This window comes from Siphateles boraxobius, unplaced genomic scaffold (assembly GCF_051911475.1).
Source record: "Siphateles boraxobius isolate OS27281-9 unplaced genomic scaffold, OSU_SipBor_1 7, whole genome shotgun sequence".
In the NCBI taxonomy this organism is placed as follows: domain Eukaryota; kingdom Metazoa; phylum Chordata; class Actinopteri; order Cypriniformes; family Leuciscidae; genus Siphateles; species Siphateles boraxobius.
In genome coordinates, this window is record NW_027509197.1 from 27830635 (window position 1) to 27851686 (window position 21052).

Consider the following 21052-nt stretch of genomic DNA (forward strand, 5'->3'; position numbering starts at 1 on the left):
ATTTTTAAACTGATCAAAAGTGACAAATAACAGTTTTACTAGAGATTTGTAAACAGCAGTTTACAATTTTTTTTACAGCTCTTTGTAAAAAGAGGATGTTAACAGCAGTATACCTGCTTAAAAATACATTGCTAATAATAAAAACTGTTTCTTGAGTACTAAATAGACATATTATAATGATTTCTGAAGGATCATGTGACACTGGAGTAATGATGGAGCAATGATGCTGAAAATTCAGCTTTACCATCACAGGAACAAATCATTTTTTTTTATTAAATATATTAAAATAGGAAACAGTTATTTTAAATTGTAATAATATCTCACAACATTTTCAAATAATGCAGCCTTAGTGAACATAGGAGTCTTCTTTCAAAAACATGAACACATCTTCTCTTTAAGAATCATATTGTACCTTATCTCCATCTGAAAAGCTGTGTCCATCATTTGCTCTCCTCCAGGAGATTTCAGGCAGAGGTTCACCCTCAGCCTTGCAGGAGATCATAGCAGCACTGCCTTCAACAGCCGTCACATTCCTCAGTTTAGTAATGTGGGGCTGGACTGCAAGAGAGGGACAAAAGGACAATGTGACAAAGACAAAAGAGTAACATACAGAACTAAAGAGTGGGGATGTTTAGACAAACATGGAACAAACACTCAAGCTTAGCTTCCAAAAGTCATATAATATACATCACTGGCTGCCTTTACATGCACAGAAATACTATATAAATAGTAATCCAATAGCTGTGAAGCATGTAAATAATTATAATCTATTGCTCAATAAAGATTTCTTGTTCAGAGTACATTTTGTTCTTGGGTAACGATTCAGTAAAATATCAGACTGAACTTTGCGTCAACAACATCATTCTGGTCTGGCTATCAAAAATCCTTCATGGGCACCCAGATGGAAGAGAAATCAACAGAATATTGCAGAAAGGTCAGCGTTTTGCTGTCTGTCTAGAGTTCAGAAAAAGAAACAACGCATTGACAAGCACAACACATCTGTTGCTATCTGAATCTCACAGGCTCCCACTGGTAAATAAACATTAGTAAACTGCAGGGGTTGTGTGGCATAGCAATACTTAAGATTCTCATCATAAATCTAAGATGAGGCTTGTCTTGTGTAGCTGCTCATTAGTAGGGTAACTGATGTACAACAGCAGCAGCCTTCAAGCAAAGAGGTGACACCATCGCAGCATTTAACCTGATAAATATACATCAGAAAATGCTTTCCCTCAGGGTGCACAATAATAGCGGATAAATAAAAGAGAACAGTAGAACAGCAAGAAAAAATGGCAACACTTTACAATAAGGTCCCATTAGTGAACGTTAGTTAATGTATTATCTGACATGAACTAACAATGAGCAATACATTTGTTGCATTCTGATTAATCTTTGTTAATAATTAGTTCACAAAAAACAACAAAAACAAAAAACAACAACTTCATTGTTAGTTCATGGCAGCTCAGGTTCATTAAATAATATTAACAGATTCAACTTTTAATTTTAGCAATGCATTAGTAAATTAACATAAACTAAGTCTTTAGAATAGATTAGTCTAAAACCCACTTTATTATTATTATTTTTTTTTACATCTCTGTTAATAGATAGCAAATGCAGCCCATAATTTGTACACAATGTCAGTTTCATTGCACACTTTGAACAATATTCATTATTTAAGAAGGATTACTAAAATACAGCTGGGAGAAAAAACCCCCCCACAAACATATCAGCAAACGGCAAAACTGAGCTGAGATAAGGCGTGACGAGATAATCCAGCTCTTAAACCTTGGGATGCCATTCATTCAAAACAAAAACAAGTTTTATGAGCACGCAGGAGACGCGAAAGATACGTGCCTAGCTGAGTGGAAACCCTTGCAGCTCCGTCTCTGTCAGCTGTCAGGGTCATAAAGGAAAGTTACAACACGGGATCACACCTCGCTTTGCAAAACAAAACTCCCATCCAATAACGGGGCTCATTTAAATGAGTTGCTTTGAAGAATACCTTTTGCTTACACATGGAAAGGATTCTGATGACTACAGAATAAATCTCCATACATTTACATGAGCAGACAAGGCGCTATCTGAATAATCTATGAAAATGTTGCCAGCTTCATGAAAATCGAAATTCCTTGCCATAAAGGATGTGTCACCCATTCTTATGTAATTTAGGCTGTCTGTTTATGGAAAAAAAAGCATGTTGTATGGCCAGACTGGAAATCACAGGGATTTACCTGTCAATCACCTTGTTCTCAAAACATCAGGGTTTACTCAGTAGCACTATCCATTATAGGAAGATCTAAAGTTTTTAAGTTTTACTTTTATAATAAACTTGATTTGGATTATTATTAATTACTGGCATGTCAGCGATAAGAGCAAGTCTCTTAATATAAAATGTTATATATATATATATATATATATATATATATATATATAAATATACACATTTATTTATTAAATGTAAATTCTGTTAATAATATATATTTAAATTATTTTTAATGGACATTAACATTCAAAAGTGTTTCGTTTCTTTTCTAAAGAAATTAATACTTTTATTAAGTGAGGATTATTAAGTGAGGATGCATTAAATTGATCAAAAGTGACTGTAAAGACATTTATAATGTTACAAAAAATGTAAATATATAATAATAATAATAAAATATATAATTTAATAAATGCTCTTTTGAACTTTCTATTCATCGAAGAATACTGAGAAATAATGTATCATGGTTTCCGCAAAAAAGCGCAACCATTTTTAACATTGATACTGTAACAGTAAAAAAAAAGGGAACATCTAAATTTTAAACATCTGAATTATTTCTGAAAGATCCTGGATATCGAAGACTGGAGTAATGTCTGCTGAAAATTCAGCTTTGCCATCACCGGAATAAATTCCATTGGAAAATATATTAAAATAGAAAACAGCTATTTGTATATATATATATATATATATATATATATATATAATCTTACAAACCCCAAACTTCTGAAACAATTACCCCATGTTCACTCAGCATGTAAATGTTCCAGTTCACAGCTCTCAATATGCATACATTTTAAGTGCAGAAAAACCTGGAAAAAAAGTATTTTAAAATGTAATGAGCTTATTTTTATAATGAGCTGATTTTTCATACTAAGATGTTTTGTTGCACATGCAAACATACTCAATGACCCAGAACTACAATTATCACTACATGACACAATATTCAAAGAACAACAAACACAAACAACAGCGCAAAATATGCAGTAAAACACTAAACAATGAGGCTCTAATTAGTATGATTTATTCATGCTGTTGTGCATGCTGGTCACACGTGACATCACAACAACTTCTGGGTGATGAGGCACAGTGATGGGGGAAAAAAGCACCTCATGTGAAAAATGTTGCCTGGCCTTGACCTAAAATCAACACTACACAGTAATCATCCTGACAAAGCCTGGCTTTTTCCTCATTATTTACTGGTCTGTGGCTTCATTTTCAAATGATTTATATGAATATGTTTAGGTAGCAACAACTGTCTCCACTCATTTCAAAATTTGAACACTAATTTGACAGTACAGCAAACACACTTATAGGCTACCTTCACACTGCGAGCCCTAGTGCTCAATTATTTTTTTGTACAGCTGTTCACATTTTTGTTTTAAAGTCCCCCTGTGGTGAAAATCAAGTTTTTAATGTAGTTTATGTCTATGTGGTGTTTTTAATATGCTTTAAGACAAACCATGTGCAAATTCATAAGTCAACACCATTGCTTTCTGAGTATTTTCTCCAACTGCGGTGAACCAAAGACAATCTCAAAAACGCGGTTTGAAATCGCTGGTGTTTCTGACATCACAAACTACCTGTAACCGATCACGTCAACATTCCGGCGGGCTTTAGCATATCATTAACAGCAAACTAGCACGGGAGTCGTGAGAGAAGCCAGGTTATCCCGGTATATGTTTTTGTTGATATGATAAGTCGGGTAGATTTAGCAATATAGCGGGTGTATGAGGTATATTACGATGAACTATATGCCTTTCTCCACTGACTTTCTGAGTTGTTCAAAGCTTTTCTGATGATTGTTAGAAGGCAGACTGAGATGGCGACTGGGAACATATTTGTGTAACATTAGCAACACATTATTATCTGTTTGATAGTCCAGCAAAAGGCTAATCATATTAATTACCGTTATGTGTCCGAGTCTGACGTAGTAAAGAGCGATAGCATTGTGCACCTCAGTAAGTTGGCCAGGTGAATCTGTCAGTGGAGGCGGGGCTAGTTAGCATATTCATGCTGTCACACGGAAGAAAACACGGAGAACATTAAAGCAAGTGATTACGCGTTTGTTTATAGTGTGATCTGCTGCAGAAGCCAGTGAATTTATGCGCAGGCAGTATAAAAATAAAGAAGTGGGTGTGAAAAAAGAGAGCAGGGATTTTAAACATTCATGATACGAACCCTCATGTTTTGCTTGTATGAGCTGTCACTGTCATACATATGAGCTCTCACACATCAATGTCCTTCCACTGACTACCTTTCGCAACTGTCTTTATAACTTCTGGTTTGTAACATTTTTGAATGACTCCCATGAGCGAAGAATTGTGACGAATGTTGATCTAGAGTGACATAAAAATCGCATGAATTCCGACATGACTGTTCAGACTGAGGTTGCATTGCAATACATCTGACCTGTTTGTATCGGATTTAGTATCACATACGTAAGTGGCCCATATCAGAATTGAAAAGATCAGATTCCATGTGGTTTGTGCTGTTCACACTGTCATGAAAAAAACAGATCTGAGTCACACGTGAGCAAAAAAAAAATATTCTGATTTGGGTTACATTTACCTGCAGCCTGAATGCAGCCATATTTTGACAGGTAACATCTTATTTAATGGATGAAGAGTTATATAACTCAATAAAAAGGAGTTCTCACCAAAGACCTTGAGAAACAGTTCATGCTCAACTTCTCCCGCCTTGTTAGAGGCCTTGCAGGTGTAGGAGCCCCCATCGTCCTGCTGAATGTTTCGAACTGTGAGCGTTGTACCTCGAGCTCTCATTACATACCGCTCCGATTCCTGGAGCTGCACTCCCTTCCTGACAAACCACACATACACAACACATGTCAGTCGAGCAAAGCTTAAATTCTCAATACTGTGGTTTTATTCATATTGCAAGATGAAAATGTCTCCGACAAGACAATCAAAAAATATTGCATAATCCAGATGTAGGACGCAAAGAAACGCCAGGTGATGGGTTATTCATCATAGATGGAGATGCAACATTTCAGAATATTCTGTTATGTTACATTCAATATACATACTGTATAGGTATGCTGCCGAGGTGAAGACAGAATAATGAAATATTTTTTGGAGAAGATTACAGCACAGCTTCAGACTGTCATAATGTTAGGAGAAGAATGAGCGGAAATGAAATCTATTTAAAGCAGAGAGATCTGTGTGGCTACAGGAAATTGGGTGAAGGGAATCGAATCATGCTCTCTCTTGCTATACACAAAGAGTCAACAGAGACACAAACAGACGGACGCTCAAATTCAGGTAGACGCTTATAACAAAACTGAGCAGATGTTTTTTCAGCCAAAGGACATTACAACACTCTAATTGTATTAACACTGATTGTACACAAGTCTCAATGGTGCAAACAAGTGCTCTATGGTAATAGAGTACGTATGTAATATCAGTAACTTCCCAATCTCTTGGAATTAACTCTATCTATCTATCTATCTATCTATCTATCTATCTATCTATCTATCTATCTATCTATCTATCTATCTATCTATCTATCTATCTATCTATCTATCTATCTATCTATCTATCTATCTATCTATCTATCTATCTCTATCTGTCTGTCTGTCTGTCTGTCTGAAATATATTTACAAATTGTAAACAGATAGTTGATAAATACTGCTCTTAACATAAAAAGGGTTCAAATGTATGTGTGACTGGTTCATTTGACCCTTTTCTCTAGTTCATAATTTATATAACAAACAATGTAAATAGTTTCTACCTAAAATATATTTTCAAACTGTAAATGGATAGTTGACAAATTCCTCTTTTAACACAAAAAATCTGTTTTTGTTTATGCAACATTTTGTTTAAGCAGAAGTGTGGTTTAATGTCTATCTATTTTTTAAACGTTTTAGGGCTGTCAGTCAATATTTTAATTTTATTTTAATATTTAATAATAAAATACATGTATTTGTCACTGACCCTTTTTGAAAAGATTTGAAAAATTTGCCCCTTTTAAGCATTTTAATTAATTTAGAAGTATTTTAAAGAGTCATGTGGTTAAAATTGTATAATTTGTTTATGTTAACAGGCCAAAGAAATTTGTGAAATATCTATAAATATGAAAGTGAATATCTGCAGCATTCCTCACTGTTCACAAAACTAGTCGGTAAGGGGCGTTTTGGCCGTTCATTTAAACAAAATTGTTCGGGGTGCCTGAAAATGCAAACTTTTGAAAACGGGTTTCATAGTACAAGTTTTTGGAAATGGTCTCCGTGTAAACAACAAAAATGCGAATCTCTGAAGATGATGACGTCATGGACATGCGTATTACGTGTTCAGTCGATAGTGTTTCATCGCCATCTAATGGCCTGGCAGCAGAATACAGCGTATTTAGTCGTTTTCGCGGATCCGTGTGAATGGGGATTGTTTTGACAATGGTGTCGTCTGTACGCGGAAAACTCAAAGGGAAAACTTTTCCGTTTTAAGCATATCATTGTCGTGTAAACGTACCCTTAGGCAGTATTAAGTATCATATATTAATTTACACAAAAAATATTTAAAATTACACGAAACTATTTAGACCTTTAACTCTACTGGAATACATTTATTTATAGCTTTTTCCCAGAATATACTTTACTATCTCCACAATCCTTTTTTTTTGGCACCATCACACATGCACACACAAAATTAAATGAAACTATCAGGTTTTAGCAAGCATAATGTAATTAGTGGTGGCTCCATTTCAGTCGAGAACGTCAGACGTAGTCTTACGTCGACTGAACGGGGATCGCGTCAGAGAGCCAATGTTCTTCGAGTACTATTGAACGAGCCAATGGAATTGGCGTGCGTGATTCGCATCACACACTCCGCCCCCGCAGCGCGGGTATAAATACGGAAGTGGATGCACGTACTAGTTGCCTTTCGCTTTGGAGCTGATCGTTTGATGTCTCTGAAGAGTGCTGTTGTTTACAAAGAGCGAGTGTGTCGGTGTTCTTTTGGAAGACTCTCCCAGTGCTGGTACTTTCTACAGCGCGAGTGCAGCGGTGATCGCGAGCTTTGAGCTCTCAACTGGCAAGGAGCTCTCAACAGCAACAAATTCTAAAGGTGTGTGTTGACGGCTGGTTAGAGGGCGGAAAAGGGAGTGCTTCACTGTTTCAGTTCACTGTTCAGTGTTGCCACAGTCATTCCCCTGTGTGCTCCGGCACTGGTGATGGGTCCTATTTCCTGAAAGAGCAACACAGGTGCTTTTGCGGGTTTTTCAAGATGTCATTCCACCTGTGCGTTTCTAGATGCGGTCGTTCACGTTTCCTCTCTGATGTTCACAATTGTTGTATCACGTGTTTGAGCTATATATTTATGTGTATATAAATATGTGTATATATATATATATATATATATTTATATGTTCAGCACACTGAGGCAGCTTTTGTGGACAGCTCGTGTTCTCATTACGGGAATATGACTGTCGCGGTGTTGAGATCGAGACTCGCCTTCGTCCGCAAATCGTGAGTCCCCATTACCATGCCCCACCCCAGGTGCCATGTCGGATGGGTGAGCGGAGGATAGTGATGGAAACTTTTGAACTTCTCGCCCGGTAACCATTCTTCTCGCCCGGTAACCATTCCCTGTGGGCTCCTCACTCCATCACACCGCAGCGGATGGAATTCCTGTTGAGCGTGCTGGTCCCTCTATAATGGGCTGATCAGCCTTTTTAATTGGGGTTCCCCCAGAGGATAAGATGTCGATAGCAGCATCGGAGGGTTAGCTGGCCTCTGGAAATTCGGCTGTGTTATCTCCCTCTGGGAGTGTAACATTGCCCGAGCCAGATCCAGAAATGTCCGGGCCACCGAGGCTGCCGGGCTCGAGTGGAACTCCACCGTGTCCCGTTCAGTCTCAGTTGGAGGATTGGTATCTCGGGAAGGGCCGCGCTGGTTCTCAGCTTGCCGCCCCAGTGCTTTTCTTTTCTGATGTGCATGGAGAGCTTATCAGGTTGTGGATGACACCTTTATCTGCCAGAAACTGCATGCATAGCTTTTCTTCCTCACTACACTTGATGGAGGAGCGGTGAAGGGTTGCCTGGCTGTCCCTCCAGTGGAACGGTCTGTCATGACACAGGTGCACCTGTGTCTGGCGGCCGCTGCCTTTTGGAGGGATCCTCATCCCCCCTAAGGCCTGTGAGTTCTCGTCCGTTCCGACGGCCAGAGTTTACAAAGTCTATAGGCAAGCCGCCTCCTCTTGCATGCCATGGCGTTGCTACAGATCTGTCAGGCCAGAGCACCCATGGACATGCACGAGGGTAGCCCAGACCATGCACTCATATGTGACCACCGCACTGCTCTGACCTCGCCCTCCGGGGCACGAGTGTCGTGGCACGCGTGATCGGTCTGGCGATGTCCACCTTCGTGGTCCAGGAATGCCATCATTGGCTCAACCTGGTTGATATGGTTGGATGCGGACAAAGTTCAGTTCCTGGTCTCCCCAATTACCCAGGTTGGGCTGGTCGGCGACGCGGCGAAGAACTGCGTCCAACAGTTCTCTGCCGCCCAAGCGCAGACAGAGGCCCATCCGGCACATCCTGCCTCGGTGACAGTTCCTCCGCATGCTTGTCGCCGAGGGCGTTCCCCGGCTGCTGCTCCCGCTGGGCCTCCGCAGCAGCCTCCAGCCAGGCCTCAGCATGGAGCCAGCCTTAGAAGGGACGCCCAGCCTGCTCCAGGCGCTGCCAAGCCAGGTGGCAAGCGACAGCGAAAGCATTCCGGAGCGGGCCGCCCAGGGATGGATGAGGATCCTCTGGAGTTGGTCACTGATCCACTCCGTCCCCCCGGGTGAGGGCCGGGTGGAGTCTTCGTTTGTGTGTGTCTGTTCCGCGGCTGGCTCCCAAAAGAAGCGGAGCAAGCGGTACCCACACTTCAAAGAAAGAGCAAATTCATCTGCTCCTGGGTCCCAAGAGGGCCAGTCTGGCGGTGTTTGACCCTGTATAGCCTTACACCCCTCAGCCCCCCTTGGTCGCCAGCCGGCAGCTTGGTGCGTTCGAGGACCTGGTCATCCGCCTTTTCACGCGACCCCTGCCGCTAGTGGAGTGTTGCACTGCACACTAACACCACACTCTCCACTTTGTTAACTCCACCTCAGGCTCGGCTATCCCGCTCAAGTCAGTGATGATCATCACACTACGTGTTGAGAAGATGTGCTCCTGAAAACTCAGTGATATTCATCACACCTAGTGTTGAGCAGAGCTCTTGACTTGTGCGCATGTATCTTGTCCTGCTGGCGAAGGACATGATATAGCCGCTACCTCCAGCCGTTATGAAGGCCAGTTGTTGTAAACTCGTTCTTCATGCTACTAGGTAGTGGGTCGTGACCAACTTGGCCCAAGATGGTCTGCAGCATCTGACCTGAATGACATGTGCTTCAGATCTCTAACTTCCGCACCGCAGGCCATCCTGTGTGTTGCGTGTGAGGGTTTGAAGTATCAGTACAGAGTCCTTCCCTTCGAGTGCTCCATAGCCAGTTGGGTCTTCAGATCAACTGGGATAGAGCAATCTCACCCATGGGTTGAGTATCTCTTTTTCAGTTTTGGAGGTGGACTCGATCCAACACGTCTCTCCAACAAGAGTGTGTTCAGCTGGTGTGTGTATAGAAGTGAGAAAGGGTCCCTCTGAAAGAACTTTCAGAGGCTCCTGCGGCATATGGCAGATGCAGCCGCTGGCTTCCTCCATATGAAGAATCCTCCGCTTCAGCGCTAGCTTCATGATCGAGTCCCGAAGTGACCGTGGCAGAGCAGCACACCCTGTGTGACAACAGTTCACCCCGGCCTGCTGCCAAACCCTCACCGACTGAGGGGCCATGTACAAAGGGCGTGCTTTAACGGAGGTCTGGGCGACCTCCGACTGCACGGGCATTCGTGCCTCGAGTTGTTGACATTGCGACCGTTGCGTAAGCTTCCCTCGTATGTCGCAACTCACCGGTCACCTCCTCCTTGGAGTCAGAAGCCTCTGAGGACGCTTCTTTCCACTGTTTTCCTAGCCTACTTAATCGTGCCGCCGACGAGCCTCACGACAGTTGTGGCCAGAGTGGTCCAGCTGGGTCAAGACCACTCCGGGGCCGCACAGTTATTCTGTTGCCTCTCCGGATTCGTCCCCTTGCCAGTTGCATAGATTCTGTCCGAGCGGACAACCCTTGGACAGACACTGTCTCTCAGCTGCCCCCGGGGGCCTGCAGAGATGCGTTCCCCAAGGTGCCTCCTAAAAAGCGATTATGCGATTCATTTTTGCCTGGCGCCTGTTCAAGTTCAGTGATTTCATCACACTCACGTGTGGGGCAGAAATGCTCCTGAAGCTCAGTGATTTCATCACACTCAAGTGTTGAGCAGGAATACTCCTGTAGCTCAGTGATCTTCACGTGTAGTGTTGAGCAGTGTTCCTGTCTTTTTTGGGCCTGTCGCTTGCATCTATTGTGCCAGGTCAGGAGGGAGCAGGTTTTGATAGTAAGACTACGTAAGACTATGTCCTCTGTTCCCTCCTTCAGGGAACGGTGGGTTGCATACGCAACCAGGACGTTTTGCAATGTCCCAATGTCCCATTGAGTGGTTTGGTTAGGCTCATTAATTTAAGGTCAAAGTGTGAGAATGCTCGGCAGGGATTGGTTTCATCGCTTTCATTCTCATCTGAGCCAGAGGTAATTACAGTGATTGAGAGCCTGTAATCAACACATTGTGCTGCTGTCACTCAAAGCCCACACATTAAGCATGGAATAAATGTGTCAGTTTTCTGTTATCACAGCTCTTTCTTGGCTGCGCTACCCCTGTTCCTGTTCCCCAATTTCTGCTTCCTCAGTGTGACACCTTAACTCATGAATACTTTTGTTTTCTGAGAAAAAAAATAATAATTTGTGCAACATTTTAGTAACTTTTAATGAAAAACAGAAGGCGAGGTTAAAGGGTTAGTTCAAGCAAAAAAAAAAAAAAAAAAATTATCATCAATTACTCACCCTCATGTTGTTACAAACCTGTAAGAGTTTCGTACATCTTCGAAACACAAATAAAGATCTTTTAATGAAATCTGAAAGAATTCTGTCCCTCCATTGACAGTCCACGACTACCTCTGTGTAGCTTCAAAAAGTTCATAAAGAGATTGTAAAACTAATCCATGTGAATCAAACAGTTATTGCAAATTTTCTTAAGAGACACAATCGCTTCATACGTATGATGAACAGGTTTTAATTTAGGCTTTTATTCACATATATACATTGATCAGCAAACATAAACAGAAGCTCAACCGTACTTGCTTGACGTGCAAAGAACAAACTTCATTGGTTCTTGCAGAAGATTAAACGTACTTTGTATCACATGAGAATGAACTTGATTTGGTTCTCGCACATCAAGCAAGCATGCTTGAGTTTCTGTTTACTGATGTGTGGGTTGATGAATGTATATATGTGAATAAAAGCATAAATTCAATCTGTTCACCATATGAAGCGATCATGTCTCTTCAGAAAATTTGGACTAAACCGCTGAATTCATATGGATTAGTTTTACGATCTCTTTATGAACTGTATGAAGCGTCAAAGTGGTATTTGCATAGCTGTCAAAAGAGGGACAGAAAACGCTCAGATTTAATTTAAATATCTTCATTTGTGTTTCGAAGATGAACTAAAGTCTTACGGGTTTGCAAAGTCATGAGGGTGAGTAAATGAATACATAGTTTTCATTTTTGGGAGAACTATCCCTTTAAACAATTTTATATTATATATTATTCAATCAATTAATTTGAACATTATTTCAAAATAAATAATTTTTATATAATTTTAAAATAAAATACATTATATAAACTTAAATAATAATGTAAATAATAATTTAATACTATTCAAATAATTTTATTTTACAATCATATTTAACTGCAAAAGTCCCCCTAAACAGATAATTCAAAAACACACCATTATTGTAGCAAACAAAAGCAAAAGTGACAAAAAGTGGCTTTAGATGTATATATATATATTAGTTTATGCCGATGCTGATAAGTCATACCTGTGCCAGGTAACGTCCGGTTCAGGTGAGCCATAGGCCCGGCAGGTGAAGGTCACAGACTCTCCATAGTCCGCAGTGGCGTTGAAGGACTGCTGCGGCACAGAGACAACTGGTGGAACTGTTTGACAGAGAAAAATATTGTATGGTGTTTCTGTCCTTCACCAATGAATTATCCAAATACACAAACTTAACTTGTCATTTCAAATTTTAAGTGTGAATTCTCTTGGTAGATTTCATGTAATTTCTCAAATGTTTAAGTGTCAACAAATAGTTATTCAAATGACATATTCATACACAAGCCATTAACATGTTCTCATGTTCTCTTCCTGGGAAATAGTGGTTGACAGCATGTGGCAGTCATTGAGCTTAATTAATGCTTGAATGCTGTTCTCTTAAGAAGCAAGATGTAAATCGCTCCATACAATGTCCAGTCATGCTGAAAACAGCTGTTTTAGAGTGACTGAAAACACAAATGCTGTTTTATCCTGTAATGTAGTGAGTTTTCATTTGTATTCCAACACACACACACACACACACACACACACACACACACACACACACACACACACACACACACACACACACACACACACACACACACACACACACACACACACACACACACACACACACACACACACACACACAAAATTGAGCTTGGCTGTTCGGTGGATTGCTGATCGATTGCTCCTGTCTGCCTCGCTGCCTGCTGTGCTGTGAGTTTCGTCTACTTCGAGGCTGTAAGCTCCGTCTAAGCGTCGTATTAGCTTTGTATTTCTTTCTGTTTTGAACCATCATTTACTATCATTTCTAATTGTTTATACTACTAATTACAGCTTACTTATCATTCGCTAGCTTCTGTTATTCTAAGCACGACACACTAGTAACTCGCTAGTCTGTTAACGCGCCACCCGTGCGCTCAGTTTATTTATTTATTTTTCTCTCGCGCGCCCGCGCCTCTGAGTTAATAAAAGCCCAGGTGAGTAAGAATCAGTCAACAAACACGGTGAGTAATGTCTTGTCCTGTTATTGTCACCTGCAATTCATGCCACATGTTTAGTATAGCCTTCCCCGTTGGTGATATAGGATATATATATATATATATATGATAAATGCAAGGAAAAGTCAGGCTGACAGAGAAGATTTCAGAACTAGAGACACGCATCCAAACTTTAATTGAGGATAGTAAGTGTGCAAGAGCTTTAGATACTATTTTGGATGCGCCTAGCATAGTGAATCCTTTACATGATTCGGTTCCGGCTGAATTATTGCCTGTGCAGCAAGGCAAATGGGTGACAGTGAGGGATCGCTCTAGTCGCGGATCAAAAAACCACACTTCCGTTCCGATTACCACAACAAATCGATTTGCCAGTCGCTTCGCCAGTCGGAGATCACCAAAATTAACATTAAAGAGCTGTTTGAACTCGCAAGTACGATGTCAGGCACTGTAATTTGCTCTGGCCCCCTTCCTGTCCGAAGGAGTGATGAGATAGTTAGTAGATTGTGTTCACTCAATGGCTGGCTGTCTAAGTGGTATCCGCAAAATAATATAGAATTCGTAGACAATTGGAAAAGTTTTTGGGGCAAACCTGGCCTGTTGAAAAGAGATGGTATTCATCCCTCCTGGGATGTTGCTGCTCTTCTCTCTAGTAATTTGGCTCATAGTCTTAGAGATAAAACATGAAAATCTGGGGCTCAGGTCAGGAAGCAGACAGACTGGCTAAACCGTCCATCTGCTAGCGGCCTCGCGTCACCAAGGTCAGATAAATCCCATTATATAGAGGCTCTTTCACCTAGATATCATCATATAGAGACTGTGTCTGTTCCCCGAATTTGGAAATACAAAAAACTTCCAAACCTATCTAAGGTTAAAAATTTAATTGATGTTCAACAAATAAAAACAGATATAATACAGATGAGCAAACGATAAAGCTTGGGTTGTGGAATATTCGATCCCTTACTTCAAAAGCTCTTATTGTTAATGATATGATTTCAGATTATAACCTAGATGTGCTGTGTTTGACAGAAACCTGGCTAAAACCAAACGATTACTTTAAATGAGTCCACCCCGCAAGATTACTGTTATAAACATGATCCTCGTTCGAAAGGCAAAGGGGGAGGTGTTGCTGTAATTTATAGTAATATTTTCAAAACCACTAAGAAATCTAGTTTTAAATATACTTCTATTGAAGTGTTGGTGCTTGATGTAAAAATATATAGTGTAATCGATAAATCACGTTTGAGAATTCTGCTGGCTACTGTATACAGGCCACCAGGGCACCATAAAGACTTTATCAAAGAATTTGCTGACTTTATATCAGAATTAGTATTGGCTGCAGATAAAGTACTAATTGTTGGTGATTTTAATATGTAGATAATGAAAAAGATGCATTGGGATTGGCATTTAAAGACATTGTAAACTCAATTGGAGTTAGACAACACGTGTCAGGACCTACTCATTGTCGTAATCATACTCTAGATCTAATATTATCACATGGAATAGATGTTGATGCCTTGAAATACTGCAGCAGAGCGATGACATCTCAGATCATTATATAGTCTCATGTAAATTACATTTAGCCAAGGCTGCAAAGCCGACTCCGTGTTATAACTATGGTAGACCTATCACTTCTGCCACGAAAGATTGCTTTATCAATAATCTTTCTGATCAGTTTCATCATCTCAGCATCCCAGATACCGTAGAAGAACTCGATATTGCAACAGAAACTTTTAAATCTCTCTTTTCCAGCACTTTAGACGCAGTTGCTCCGCTGCGCTTAAAGAAGATTAAAGAAAATAATCCAACGCCGTGGTACAACGAGCACACTCAGGCCCTTAAGAGAGCAGCAAGAAAAATGGAGCGCAACTGGAAGAAAGCAAAACTAGAGGTATTTCGGATTGCATGGAAGGAGGGCTCGATTGCTTACAGAGAGAATTTAAAAGCTGCTAGATCTGCTTATTTTTCAACCCTATTAGAATAAAATAAACATAATCCTAGGTATTTATTCGAAAAAGTGGCTAAACTAACGAAAAAGAAAGCTTCAAGCCCAGAAGTTTCCAAGAAACACAGTAGTAATGACTTTATGAACTTCTTCACTTATAAGATCGATAATATCAGGGACACAATTATAACTATGCAACCGTCTACTACAGTATCGCATCAGGGAAAAAGTCTCCCTGAGGAAAAATTTGATTCATTTGTTGCTATAGGAGAAGAAGAATTTTGCAAAATCGTTAACTCATCTAAATCGACAACTTGTATGTTAGACCCTATACTGACTAAACTATTGAAAGAGATGCTTCCAGAGGTCATAGATCCTCTTCTCAATATCATTAATTCGTCTTTGTCTCTAGGATACGTACCAAAACCCTTTAAGCTGGCTATGATTAAACCGCTTGTTAAAAAAACCCAACTTGATCCTACGGAATTAGTCAATTACATGCCGATCTCGAATTTGCCTTTTTTGTCAAAGATATTAGAAAAGGCAGTATCGTCACAACTGTGTTCCTTTCTTGAAGGAAATGCTATCTGCGAGGATTTTCAGTCCGGATTTAGACCGTACCATAGTACTGAGACTGCTCTCATTAAAGTCACAAATGATTTGCTCTTATCATCCGATCGTGGTTGTATCTCTCTATCAGTGTTACTTGATCTTAGTGCTGCATTTGACACCATTGACCACAACATTCTATTAAATAGACTAGCAAACTATGTTGGCATTAGTGGAATTGCACTAGCATGGTTTAAATCATACTTATCTGACCGTTATCAGTTTGTAGTAAATGAAGAGATGTCTTATCGCTCAAAAGTTCAGTATGGCGTACCACAAGGCTCAGTACTAGGACTGCTGCTGTTCACTCTTTACATGCTACCGTTAGGAGATAGCATTAGGAAACATGGAATTAGTTTTCACTGTTATGCTGATAATACTCAGCTCTATATTTCCTCAAAACCTAACGAAACTTACCAATTCACAAAATTAAAGGAATGCATAGCTGATATAAAAAATTGGATGACTAGTAATTTTCTACTACTAAATTCTGAAAAAACAGAGATTCTAATTATTGGACAAAAAAACGTCCTCACGCAATAACCTAGAATACTGTTTAACACTTGATGGCTGCTCTGTCAAGTCTTCGTCGTCAGTTAGGAACCTGGGTGTGCTCTTTGATACCAATCTCTCATTTGAAAGTCACGTGTCTAGTATCTGTAAAAGCGCATTTTTCCATCTTAAAAATATAACTAAATTACGTCATATGCTCTCATTGACAAATGCGGAACAATTAGTTAATGCGTTCATGACCCCAAGGCTAGATTATTGTAATGCTCTACTGGGTGGTTGCCCTGCACGCTTAATAAAGAAACTACAGCTGCTCCAAAACGCAGCCGCTAGAGTTCTTACCAGAACCAGGAAGTATGACCATATTAGCCCGGTTCTATCAACACTGCATTGGCTCCCTATTAAACATCGTATACATTTTAAAATATTGCTGATTACTTACAAAGCACTAAATGGTTTAGCTCCGAAGTACTTGAGCAAGCTTTTAACCCATTATAGTCCTTCACGTCTATTGCGATCTCAAAATTCTGGCCAGTTGATAATATCTAGAATATCAAAATCAACTGCTGGCAGTAGATCCTTTTCCTACTTGGCACCAAAACTTTGGAACAATCTTCCTAACATTGTCCGGGAAGCAGACAGTCTTTCAGTTCAAATCTAGACTAAAAACACATCTCTTTGGCTTAGCATACACATAAAGCATTATAGATTGCTATAATTCAATGTTAGGCTGCATAGTTTAGATCAGCCGGAACCGGGAACACTTCCCATAAATCCTGATGTACTTTGTACATCATAAGAAGGATGGCATCTACGCTAATATTAGTCTCTCTGTTTATCCCGAGGTTTACCGCAAACCGCCGGATCCAGGCCATATCCAGATCTGATGAAGGACCATCACATGGACATGACAACAACGCCTCCCTGAAGTGCCAGCCTCATCAACACTGTGAAGGCCTCATGGACACCTCAACAAACTCATCCCCATACCGGCGTGATGACTCCGACCCCTAACCAGATGAACTGGATAAATATTGTGAAAGTTCTGATCCAATCTGACTTCTGACTTATTATGCCGCCTAAATCATAATCATACACTGTTCGTTTGTTGGCCAAAGGAGGACTGGCCCCCGACTGAGCCTGGGTTCTACCAAGGTTTTTTTCTCCATTCTGTCACCTGATGGAGTTTTGGTTCCTTGCCACTGTCGCCTTTTTTTTCGCCTTCATTCGCCATTGGCTTGCTTAGTTGGGGACATTTAACATTTAATTTTGAATTTAACAATACTATTACAACTTTACTTTCCTGTTATCTCTGTAAAGTTGCTTTGAAACAATTTGTATTGTAAAAGCGCTATATAAATAACACACACACACACACACACACACACACACACACACACACACACACACACACACACACACACACACACACACACACACACACACACACACACACACACACACACACACACACACACACACACACACACACACACACACCAGTTAATAGAACTAACTCTATTCACTCACCTTCATCTCCAGTGCATACAGATCATCAACAACGTGATCACACTCAAAATGCCCCAATACAAGCCAGAAACAGAATGAATAAATACATCAGCCACCCTCTGTTTCTGAATCAATATGTCCTGGGCAGTCTACTTAATTATATAGTAAAAGGTCAACTGAGAAAAACCTCAGGTCAAACAAGAGGTCAACCTGGATGACCTCAAACAAACTTCCACGAACAATCTCACAAAATAATTATTTTTTTTCAGACTTTATATTCATGAGAAAAATCGACTTATCTTCCTAAAGTGACTGTTTACAGCTGAAAGTATGTGTGTGTGTGTGTGTGTGTGTGTGTGTGTGTGTGTCTATTAAAGCTCTATATGTGCACTCCAAGGTCAGGCAGATACAGCGATTTTCATTGGCGGAGTCTATTATTGGTATGTGCAATGATTTGAGTGAGAATTTTTATATTTCCATCTCTGCAGAGAACTGGAAGGTGATAAAGTAATTTCAAACTGAACCTAACCCAATTCAGAAAGTACTCTGACTTGCCCTTCAGAATGAGGTAATTCACCTGAGAAGGAACTGCATTCAAATAGTTTCAATAATAGGCAGCAATGTTGTTCTGCAAACTTCTAACACTGATTTTTAAATACAGCATTTTTGTTCCTCTTTCCAATTTTCTGGTTTAGGGAATGGTTTGGACCAATCGTGTCTGGAAAAAGGCATAATTTTGAGTTGTGACTGGTTTCAAGACATAACACAATTTAATGGAGTGTGCGCCGGGGTAAAAAGATTAGATTAAATGGATGTTTTATTCATGGTCACTTTCAGCCTGACTTGGCAGTATATTAACACATCACTCTCATCCTCTATTAGAAATCATAAACGCACACACTATTTGCTTTTCCCCTTGCACATTATGGATCATACATTAGGTAAACCCAAACTGCTGACAGCCAAGTTCAAATTAATGCCACGATTGTTTTGCCATTTGTCTTCAGTCCATCCATGGTACGCATTACTCCCGCAAGGGCACTTTGAAGAAGAATGAGCGTGTTTTTGTTGATGAGATGACAGCCGTGGAGGTCCTGATGGGAATCATCATCATTACGGATAGGGTTCAATCTCAAACATCTATTCAAAACATTCAAAACCAACTATACAAACTCAGCATGCTTTGACCACTCTCCAGGGTTAAATAGACAGTCCTACGATTGAGCTGGTGGTAATGAGGGTGTCTGTGTGAGTGGGCAGCTCAAAGATCACACAGGGCACTGCAGACTTGTCAGTTTTATCTTTTTTCTGACTTTGATTGTGCCCCCCCACAATTGAGACTTGACTTGAGACAAAAGAAACACAATTGAACATTGCTATTTTTCTCTTATTAATTTATGAATGTGCCAAAGAGAGCAAGGGTGGAAGTCAAGATTGATTCATTCACGAATCAAAAACACTCAAAAAAATAAATTTTTCCTCTTGTTAAATTTAATTAATTAAAATAAGGAAATTAATTTAATTGTGTTCAATCAACCTAATATATTTAAAACTGAAGTTTACTTAATTCATTTGTGTGAAAACTACATGAATTATTTTTGTTGACAACTAACTTGGCAGTGGAACTGTAGCTCCCAGCATGCTTTGCAAGGGACTGCATTAGGAGGGTGAATTTAGGGATTTAAATGTTATTTTATGTGTTTTTCAGTAAATGGAAAGATGTTGTTAGTTGATGTTAGTATTTGATGTTCAGTTATGTTAGAAACTTAGAGGACTTTATGTAATGTTTTTGAATTTTGTGGTTACCATTATGCAGAAGAGTGACGACTGTGTTTGGGCTGTGGCAACTCAGTATACTCTCTAAATGCATTAAACCTCACTTGCAGACCTGCATAAGTCATATCTAATATTATTATGTGAAAAGTTGTTGTAATTAAATTGAATGCTAGTGGCTACTATCATTTGAAGTAACTATAGAGTCAAACTAGCTAAAATTATAATGTTGGTGATTTTAGGCAGGACAAAAATTAAATCTGGGTAACTTGACAAAAACTTTATCTAGTAGGAATGACACAATTATTTTTGTTGTCTTGACAAAATTAATTTAAGTTCATACAGCAAGATTACAACAAATCATTTCAAACAAATTCGATTTTGTTGGATAAATATAATTCAATTTCGTGGAAAAGCTTTCCTTAATTTAATTAAGTTGGTTCAACAGATTATTTTTTTGAGTGAATAATTTGTGGAAGTTCAACTCACTGTCACAGAAGACCACTGGAGATGAAGCTTATCAATGACTAACAACTTTAAAGGTGCAGTAAGAGATTTCTGAGAAATGCTGTTGAAAGTGGATCAGACTGAGCACAACAAAACACTTGTAGCCAATTAGCAGTAGGAGCCGTGTCCATTCATGATGGGGGAGGAGAGAGAGCAAGAAGAGGGAGATTTGTAGCTAAAAGACAAAAGAGAAAAGGTCTGACAAATATCACTGGAAAAAAGAAGGGTTATGACAAGGCAAGAGCTTTAGGACCTGCATTAACATCAGAAAAGCTATCCAGCCCAGGAGAGACCTAAGCGGGAAGGCCTGAAAATGGATGCCGAGGTTGTGTTGTTTCTGCTCCATACATAAGTAACATTGGTTTTCCTATGTTTTCAAAGAAGATAGGCTGTTGATGTAATCTTAGCTATAGTACAGGACAGTTTTGAGTGTCATTGTTTGTCTGGAGCTGGTGAGCCGCTGGTGAATAACAATGAACTCTTGCTCGTTTGTGGACTGTTTGATCATCCTTGTTTTTCGTTCGTCATCTTCTCTTTATTTTCTGCAAAGCATTATATTTTGCTTCGCTTCAGCTATAAATTGACATCCCCACATTGCGTGTTCATGCATTTTGGGGGCAGAGCAATGAAGGGAGGGTGTGTTTGAGTTGATTTAAAATATCAAGACTTCAGAACACTTTCACACAAGTTGTATGGACTATTTTTTATGTTTTCTTGCCTATTGTTAAAACATTCAGTCCCCATACATTGTAACTGTAAAAAGTGACGCACAGTCTTCAGAAATTAGCATTCTTGTGTGTGAGTGTGTGCGTGTGTGTGTGTGTGTGTGTGTGTGTTACATGGAAGAAAGTCAGTCATGGGTTTGAAATTACTTAAAGCAGCACTATGCAGTTTTTTTTAGCTTAACTGAACAGCTTCAGAGTTATTGGAATGGTTATATAACTCTTTT

The 21052-nt window shown here is 39.7% G+C and overlaps 1 protein-coding gene across 5 annotated transcripts in view; it reads right to left on the reverse strand.

Moving 5' to 3' along the window:
• ncam2b (neural cell adhesion molecule 2b) overlaps window positions 1-21052 on the reverse strand; it is a 235687-nt gene that overhangs the window by 49822 nt on the left and 164813 nt on the right. For all 5 annotated transcript variants that reach the window (XM_077217135.1, XM_077217133.1, XM_077217134.1 and 2 more), the window contains exons 6-8: window positions 12254-12371; window positions 4917-5077; window positions 413-558 (exon numbers count right to left, since the gene is read on the reverse strand). In XM_077217135.1, the coding sequence (XP_077073250.1) occupies window positions 413-558; window positions 4917-5077; window positions 12254-12371 (425 nt within the window). The remainder of the gene's footprint in view (window positions 1-412; window positions 559-4916; window positions 5078-12253; window positions 12372-21052) is intronic.